The sequence below is a fragment of the Octodon degus genome, unplaced genomic scaffold (assembly GCF_000260255.1).
Source record: "Octodon degus isolate 3935 unplaced genomic scaffold, OctDeg1.0 scaffold00209, whole genome shotgun sequence".
NCBI classification, from domain to species: domain Eukaryota; kingdom Metazoa; phylum Chordata; class Mammalia; order Rodentia; family Octodontidae; genus Octodon; species Octodon degus.
This window is the reverse complement of record NW_004524785.1, coordinates 2,931,116-2,940,213: the sequence shown is the minus strand read 5'-3', so window position 1 is coordinate 2,940,213 and position 9,098 is coordinate 2,931,116. Positions and strand designations below refer to the sequence as shown.

Below are 9,098 nucleotides of genomic sequence, written 5' to 3'. Positions count from 1 at the left end.
CCTGTATAGTGAAAATACCTGTGTACATTTTCCATCTCTTTTCATTTTCCACTTAATATTGTAAGCATTTCTATCTTACCTATTTATTTTTGTTCTAAAGTAAAAATTGGGAGAATACTGGATAAAATGGAAAATGCTCATTTCAGAATTAACCTTAAATCTTTCTAATTGGCAATGAATTGAAAAGGTGAAAAGTGAAATTCCTTATTTCTCAATTGTTCTAAGCAGTTTCGGGGAGTAAAATGCTGAATGCTAAAAATCTCATGACAAACTTGCGAAGTTTGGTGGATTAATAAAAAAAAGGTTAAACTCCAAATATGGATAGATGGTAAGAAAATAATAATCATGATAACATAAAATGTTAAATGAACACATAAAGGAATCATTATTTGTCATATAAGGAAAATACTGGTGTTATTTTTAATAATGCAGAAACACATCAGCTTAATGTCCTTCTACAACTAATAAAAGAAAAAGCTAATACAATTTGAGTTATTGAGAAAAGTTCTGAAAATGAATAGAAACATTGCTACACTACTTCTACAAGACACCGTGCATCTGCTTTCAGCAGTCTTGACTGCATGCAGTACAATCATAAGAAGAAATGGAAGTCCAAGTAAAAGAAACCAAAACGACAAAGCAGATGGAACAGCACTCATCTGAGACCAAACTAAAAGAATCTGAACTTGCGGTAGCCAAGGGGAAGGCTGAGAACTCTAAACACAATGCAGAATGAAAGGTTAAGCATGTAACATTTTATGCAATCTCAGAATACTAGAACTGAGGGATTCTTCTAAATAAGAAAGATACAGAGACCAAAGAAATACCACGTACATAGGTGATAGCAAGCAGGTGGAGCAGAGTTTCAGTTGGCTAGCTGTGTGAATAAATACAAGACTCAGGATGAACTCATATACCGAAGGGAGGGCGGGATAGCTGGAATTCAGCACTTGCTATTAAAGAATGCCAGAGAAAGTGTCCATCACACCCTTCACCAAGCCCGAGAAGGCTACAGGCTGAACGTGTGCTTTTCCACAAGACATCTCATGTTTTAAGGCATTTACATTAGTTTCTTTGTGTGAAGTTATTTTTCACCGATTCACCATACAGGAGCAGCACCTTACACATACGTAATTCAATGGTGAATTGGTGAAAAATAACTTCACACAAAGAATACTGAATACTGAATACATTTATTAATCATCAGTGGGAGCATTCAGTAATGGTGACTCACTAACAAGTACCCTGATGTCCTTGGCGAGACACGTGATAGATCATTTTGGGGATCTTAATTTACCATTTGTTGTGGAGGACAAATCTAAAAGCAAGAGCATGTCCTGCAACTTTGAAGGAATAATTGCCTTTAAAACAATAATTATCTTTCAATAAAGTATCTGTCACTATTTCACTACTAAATTTTAAGATCCTGTCACTGACTTGATATTAGTTTTGTGATTTTTTTTTTTTTTTCTTGCACTACCGGGGATTGAACTGGGGACCTTGCGCATGCCAGGCAGGTGCTATGCCACTGAGCTGTCTCCCTGGCCCTGGCTTGTGATTCTAAGACAGTCTTACATCAATTAGCTGCTAAAGCACTCAATAGTCTATTTACAAGTATAAACAGTTAATAATCCACAGCAACCCCATCTTGTTTGTGACTATGGGGTATGCAGTATCTGTCTGTTTTTAATGAGAGAAATAATTTGTTTTGAAAAGGACCTTTCTTGGAACTAACAGGATGACAAGTGTGGAGGTAAGGGAAAGCCACATAGCTTTTAGGCAACCAAAACGAAAGCATTTGATAAATACAGAATAAATCTTACTTATCTCCACATATATAATTAAATATCAGCGTATGCTATTGTTTTTACAGTAGCATGAAGAATAAAAGTCCTAAAAACATTTCTGACTCATTGTGACAAAGCATCTATAAATCAGGATACAATTTTCTAGGTAAAGATCGATTTTGAGATAAAGTAATAATCTCATCTTAGTATTTAATTTTATATATCGATTAACAACCTACTAATTAGAAATAAACCTTTTATTCTTGTTTCAACTCTTGAAATCTATAAATATGCTCTGAATAGCTTCAGACTCTCAAAACCAAAGGCCATACCGTCTTTTATTTTCTTGAGAATTCTGGCACTCTCCTGTTTTTAATAATTCCTGGTGTAACTGCAGCCGCTCCATTTCTATAATTCTCAAGAGATCGTCACGGGACTGGAGCTCGTTTTTCACTTCCAGGAGTCCTGCCTGCATGGCCTAAGTGAGACGTCAGAGAATGTCACCGCTCGTTTTCAACATCACGATGTGCAGCAGATTTGAAAATATTTAGCACCTACAACATCAGCCTGTTTTTAAACAAAAGTTTAATCCTTTTCTTGCTCCACCCTATAGAACTGTATCCATTGATTCATTTATTTAACAGAACTGTATCCATTGATTCATTTATTTAACAGATATTTACTGATCTCTTCTTGTGTAGTTTGGGGACACATTCACAAGAGCTGTTAGTGAACTTACTGTCCACTGAGAAAGAGGAACGAAATCACATAGGATCACGCTGCATTTAAATTTGACCGAAATATGAAAGTTCAAGGGAAGTATCATGCATAAAATTTGATTTAATGTCAATACTTCCTAATTAAAAAGACAACAATTAAATGAGAATCTAATGGCAAAGCTGGCCAACGATAAATTATCAAGCACAATTCCATTCTCGCCTAATGGCAGTCATACTTTAGTGAGTAGCTAGAAACGCCACAAATCCTGCAGGTATGGTGCTGTGCATTGCTAAAAGGAAAGGCTTGAACAGGTTCAGCAGCTTCTGGGCCGGGCCGGTGGTGCGCTCCGGTGATCTCAGCAATCAGGTGGCCGAGGCAGGAGGATCCTGCGAGTTCAAGGCCAGACTGGGCCACACAGAGAATTTAGGACCAGGCTGAGCTACAAAAGGAGACGCTATCTTAAATAAAAAAAAAAAAAAAAAAAAAAAAAAAAAAACAAGAGTAAAACTGCTGGGAAGGATCTGATTAGGAAAGAGAAGGAGTGATAGCAGAGGTGGCCAGTGCCTGATGAGGCGGGTGGAATGAGCTCCCCGTGCAAGGGCAGAAGAACGGAAAGGTCCCTCTTCTTCCACCAGGAAGGAAAAGAAGCAAGATGCAACTGGCAGGGCTAGGCGTTTGGACACGAAGAGAACAGAGGGCTGCTTCTGTTTTCTTTGTGAAGTAAAAGGTAGCATCGTGTGCTGTTGAGGGGAGGGCATCAGGTGTGGGAGTGACGGGAGAGTGAAGGAGGCATGTGACGGCTTTCGGCCACCGTCAACCGGAGACAGCAGGCCTGCTAAGCACTTACGGACCATTTATGGACCAGTGCAGCTGCATTCGGCTGCTCTCTGGGAAAATACATACCATATGTGGCATTTGTGACTGGTTTTATTTTGTGTAATGTTTGCAAGGTTCGTATCAGTTTATTCCTGCTTATAGCTGAGTAATATTTCATCTAAGTATAGGAGCATATCACATGTTGTTTATCAGTTTATGGATATTTGGGGTATTCTACATTTTTCCTATTAAGAATGATGCTCAAGCCAGGCTTGGTGGCACATGCCTATAATCCAAGTACTGTGGGAGGCTGAGGCAGGAGGATCACAAGTTTGAGGTCAGTCTGGACAGTTTAGCAACTTGGACCCTGTTGGAGATGTAGCTTGGTGTGATGGCTCTGGGTTCAATTTTCAGTGGCAGGGGGAAGAAAATATCAGGCAAACCATAGTTCAATCCCCAGCTCCACATGCCATACCACTAACCTGAGCCAGCCAGCACCCCCCCAAAAAAAAGTCCTTAATAGCCCAGCAGATTAAATCTCTTGCAAGCAGGCGCAGGGGCCAGGGGTTCGATCCCCAGGCCTGCTGTACCAGCCCTGCCCCCCAAGCGCACTAAGAGGGCAATTGAGACTGGGCATGGAGGCACATGCCTGTAATCCCAGCTCTTGGGAGGCTGTAAACAGGCGGACCGCTACGAGTCCGATTCAGCAGTGAGACTCTGAGCACCCTGTAGACCCTTCGCTAAAATAAAAATTTAAATAAACATTTACTTGAGAGACAGTATAGCAGTAATTGACATTAGAAGCATTACATATTTAGAAGACCAGAATGACAGGCATTCCACGCAGGACCTTAGTATTACACACAGCTATCTTCAGTGTGGTTGCTGAATTCATATACCTACAATATTTAAATGGCAATAGAATATCCATCTCTGACAAAACTAAACAAAAAAGGGGATATAAATGAAGGACCATTTTGTAGTAAAATATACATATCTATATATATATATATATATCTCTATATATAGATGTAGATATTTGTATATACAAAATAGGATAGATATACAGATATTTTCTCTTAACTCAATGAGAAGAAAGATTTGTACTAATAGTGTTTGGACAGGATATCATGTCTGCATCTTGTACTATGAATAACTACTATGAAGATAACAATATGCAATGTATTAATTATTATAACTGTCTTACTAATCTGTTTTGAAACTGTCTCATTGATATTTGTTTCTCACTTTTAGAATATTTTGCTGAGTTTACACACCTATAATATTCAACAACGGAACTTAAAAAAATTGGGATATAACTATGAATGTCCATTTTGTATCTGTGTATTCAAAGTGGTTGGGATAGGTATATAGTTGCATTCTCTTAATGAATAGAATGATTTGTTCTAATGGTGTTTGTAAGTAGGATCACAGTCTGCATGTTGTACAGCAATTAACCATTAAGAAGAATATATGCAGTGTATTATTTGTTGAAACTGTACTTTCGATTTGATTTGAAACTGTCTCATTGCTTTATGTTTATCAATAAAACTTTGAAAAGAAAAAAAAGATATTTGTTTCTCAATAAGGTAAATCAAAAAATAAATAAAATTTAGATGTCATAATACAAAATAATACAGATTTACAGGTGAATGGATATGTAAAATATTTTAATTATAATTGACAGCATCTGTACATTGCCTGCAAAAGGATGAAAACACCAAGGATTCATTGCTATTGATAAATTTAAAATAGTTTTTGACTTTAAACTCAGTATTAATAATGCTAGTTGGGCAAAGAATGAATGAATTTTAAAGCTGATACATAGTTTGAAGCTGGCGTGACTGCATGCCAGCCAGTTAGCTACTTGTGGATGTGTCAGAAAGAAGGGGAAGGGCTCTTGGGTGCCTGACTTGGTTATTCAAGTGCTTTTACATTTGCTTATTTATTTATTTATTTATTTATTTATTTTATTGAGAAAAAATTGCAATGAGACAGTTTCCAAACAGGTTGGTAGGAGAGTTACAACAATTAATACATTGCATATTGTTGTCTTTGTAGTAGTCATTCATAGCTCAACATGCTGATGTGATATCCTGTCCAAACATTATTATTAGTATAAATCTTTCTTATTGATTTACAAGAAAGTGGCTATATATCTATCCTAACAATTTTGTATATACAGACACAAAATTGTCCTTCATTTATATCTCCTTTTTATGTTCAGTTTTGTCAGAGATGGGTATTCCACTGCCACCCAAATATTGCAGGTGCATGAATTCAGCAAAATGTTCCAATATAGTCCAGAAGTCCAAATAGCAGTGCGTTATCTACAGGACTGGCAATGTCCGAATCTATTGACTTGAGCCTTCCACAGCTCAGCATATTAAAATGGCTTTACTTCTCATGCCTCATTTCTACACTTTTCTGCTGGATGGGTAAGACCAAGATAAAGCAATACCTACATATCAAGAAATGTAACTTTCGTATCTGACAAGGTCAGTCAAGTCCCCTCAGGACTTATCCCGAAACCCTGTACCGCACTTTGTAGATCCTTTGTCAGTGTCAGCCATGTGGATCAGTCACAGCCATTGCTTGACCAATTTGCTCTCTGTTTACATTTGTTTAGACTGACTTAAGGTAAATGTTGAGCGCAAACTTCTAAAATCTAACTATTGGTCAGGTATTTCCAATGAATAGTTCGATCCAAATTTAGATATATTTTTAGGTGCAAAGTATATATCAGATTTTGAAAACTGAGTATAGAACAAGTATGAAATATTTGAATACATTTTTATGTATCAATTGTGTGTTGAAGTATTATGGGTGTATACCCATATATACTGGTATTACACTACGCTCATTTCTCTTTGATTCTCGTAATGAAGCTATTAGAAAAATCTAAATTACATTAATAGCTTACATACTGTGTTTCTTGGATATTGCTGCTCTATCTTCAATGAGCTCAGAGAAAGCAGTTAACTTTTCTGGCACAGAAATTTGAAAAATGAAGAACAATTTATTTTTGTCATTGATCTCTAATGCGAAATACTGTACATTAAAAATATGAGTGTGGTGTAGCGTGGTATATAAATATATGCAGTGGCATGAACATGTGTATGGACACATTTCAAGGTCGTAGAAAGATGAATGAGAAAATGTGATTCATATGAAAACTCAGATGCATCTGGCATTAAAGTGTGTTGCAAGCTAAAGAGAATTTTATATGTAATAAATGACAGTAATTCAAATTGAAATGGTTGTCTTTTGCATCTGTTTGCAGGCTGCGGAATATTCTGTCATACAATAGCTTTTTGAAAAGGAGAAGATAAGTTTCTAACTTCATATTCTGATTATAATACATATTATTTATCTCTATCACACGGTGAAATATAAATTTTATAAAGCTTAAAACCCATCTGTTTAGTTAAAAATCTGCCCAATAATTTGAGAGGAGAAATGATTTTTAAGTCTTCAAATTAATTAACTAATATAATATATTGATTTTTTTACTTAGTATTTTCTAAAGCAAAAGGATAAAATATGTGTAAAATTTGGAAATAAAAGAGGGAAAGGGCTAAAAAAAATAAGATTTTAGTCTTGTTTCCAAGCAGATAAAGTACACTTAATATTTTCTTAGGTGTAGAAATATTATCTTTTAGGAATCTTGATGTTTTAAAAATCAAATTAGTTTTCAAAAATCTTTTCCTTAGGATGTTATTTTTGTGTGAAATGCACTCCAGATTAATTGGGTTTGCTCTTAGTATATGTAATTCTTTTAAAAAATATAAAATGAAGATTCTTTGTTTTAATTTAAATTGAGCAGTGTTCCTAGATCCAAGACCAAAATTTTGTAAGAATACAATTTTTGTAAGCTCCCTCATATTAATCAGTGTAAATTTCAGTCACATTAAATTTTATTATTATGTATAGAAAACACCACCGTTATTGTTTTAGAATTACTGGTAAAGAATATAACAAAAATAATTTTTAAAAATAATGTATTTTAAAAACTAAAAGAAAGATTTCTCAATCTCAGCACTACTGACATTTGAGCTCAGAACTTCTTCGTATGGGGTGCTCTGGGCATTGTCAGATCTTTCCCGCCATCTCCGGCTTCCACTCACTAGATGTTGGTAGCTCCCGCCACCTTCTTGTGACAATCAAGGGTACGTCCAGTCACAGACAAATGTCACTATGGAGGCAAAATCATTCCAGCAGAGAGCCATCAATTTAAGAAAATCAACAGTTAGACAAATAGGAACCGGGTGTGGTGGCGCAGGCCTGTAATGCCAGCACTTGGGAGGTTGAGCCAGGAGGATCTCGGAGCTGGAGACCAGCCTGGGGCCTACAAAAGTGAGCACCACGCCAGCCTGCACAGTGAGAACCTATATAAAGAACCCCAAAACCCAAAAGACAGACAAATAATACTGTTGTTTTGCAACCTTTAGTATAAGTATCACTTTAGTTCATGATTATATCGACTCCTATAAACTAGCTGTGACCTGTTTGTTAGTTTATATTCAGAAACATTAATAAGTTATTAGGTACACTGAAACAAGGATACATAAGGAAAACTCAAAATGGGCAGCATGGCCCTTCCTTAGCTTGGGTGATTCAAGGCGCCTTCTCTGGTGTACATGTAGGCCCTGAAATTTTTTTAGAAATCTTTGGTAGTGGGGTGGGTGACAAGTCGGATCCTACTGGACTTGAGTCACGAGGCACAAATCAATGAACAGGTATCAATAAGGGCTGGGTGACTTGGGCCAGCAGCTGGTTCATGTTCTCTCACTTGCTGTTCCACCTCCAACTTCACAGGTTGCCTGCAGATTTGATAGCTAGACTGGCACACACACACACACACACACACACACACACACACACAATGCCAGGTTAATTCTAGGTTAATCTTTGCTAAATGATTATAATAAAGTATTATGGTTTCCATGCTGAACAGATAGGCCTGCGCAGTGAACAGATATTTAGGGCCCAGAGCCAGAATCCTCAAAAAGGGACAAAGCAAAGTATTACTTAATCCATACCAGACAAATTGAAGCCCCACAGAAGAATATTTGCTCAGTACCTAGAAAAATAATCTCATTCATTAAATGTGATCCTGGCACAATCTACAGCACTACAAACACAGGTGTAGGATGCAAGTTTATTTATTTTATTTTATTAATTAATTTATTTATTTATTTGGCAGAACCAGGGATTGAACTCAGGCCCTTGTGCTTGCCAGGCAAGTGCTTGTTCTACAGGGCCATCTCCCTGACCCCTAGGATGCAAGTTTAAATCATCCTTAAAAGGCACGACCAACTGTCCCATATCCAGGGAAATGAACACAGAGCAGGCATTAAGGCAGAGATAACTCCACTGGAACCGGCAGTCGGGGAAGCAGCTCAACCAGGGCAGGGCAGGCTCAATGGCAAGCTAAGCCCTTGGAGCCCCTGGCCTTCTAGAACAGAATACGAGCTAATCTCTTTAAGATTATCATAGAGCTAGAGAAAATGCCACTACTACATTTTCTATTTTTAGGAAATTTCTGGCTTCTTCAGTATTGTAATGTTTTTAGTTTAAGTAGGTTTATTTGTTTATGCATATTTTGTATTCTAATTTGTATTAGAATAATACTTCCCTCCTCAAACAAAGCTGGATTCTGAGATGGGGATATGTAGGTTTCTTAGAAATGCCACGGAATGCTTCTGTAATCATCATGTTCTGCAAACACGTACTAAGGGAAAAAAAGCTCAATCTCTCTGTCTCTGTCTCTGT

The 9,098-nt window shown here is 36.9% G+C and overlaps 1 protein-coding gene and 1 long non-coding RNA gene across 2 annotated transcripts in view; one reads left to right on the top strand and one right to left on the bottom strand.

Moving 5' to 3' along the window:
• Positions 1–6,651, top strand: part of LOC111813652 — a 23,150-nt gene extending 16,499 nt beyond the window's left edge. Inside the window, exon 3 of the long non-coding RNA XR_002818846.1 lies at positions 6,607–6,651. This is a non-coding gene — a long non-coding RNA (uncharacterized LOC111813652). The remainder of the gene's footprint in view (positions 1–6,606) is intronic.
• Positions 1–9,098, bottom strand: part of Deup1 (deuterosome assembly protein 1) — a 115,588-nt gene that overhangs the window by 42,724 nt on the left and 63,766 nt on the right. Inside the window, exon 8 of the mRNA XM_004644765.2 lies at positions 2,120–2,265. Coding sequence (XP_004644822.1) covers positions 2,120–2,265 — 146 coding nt within the window. The remainder of the gene's footprint in view (positions 1–2,119; positions 2,266–9,098) is intronic.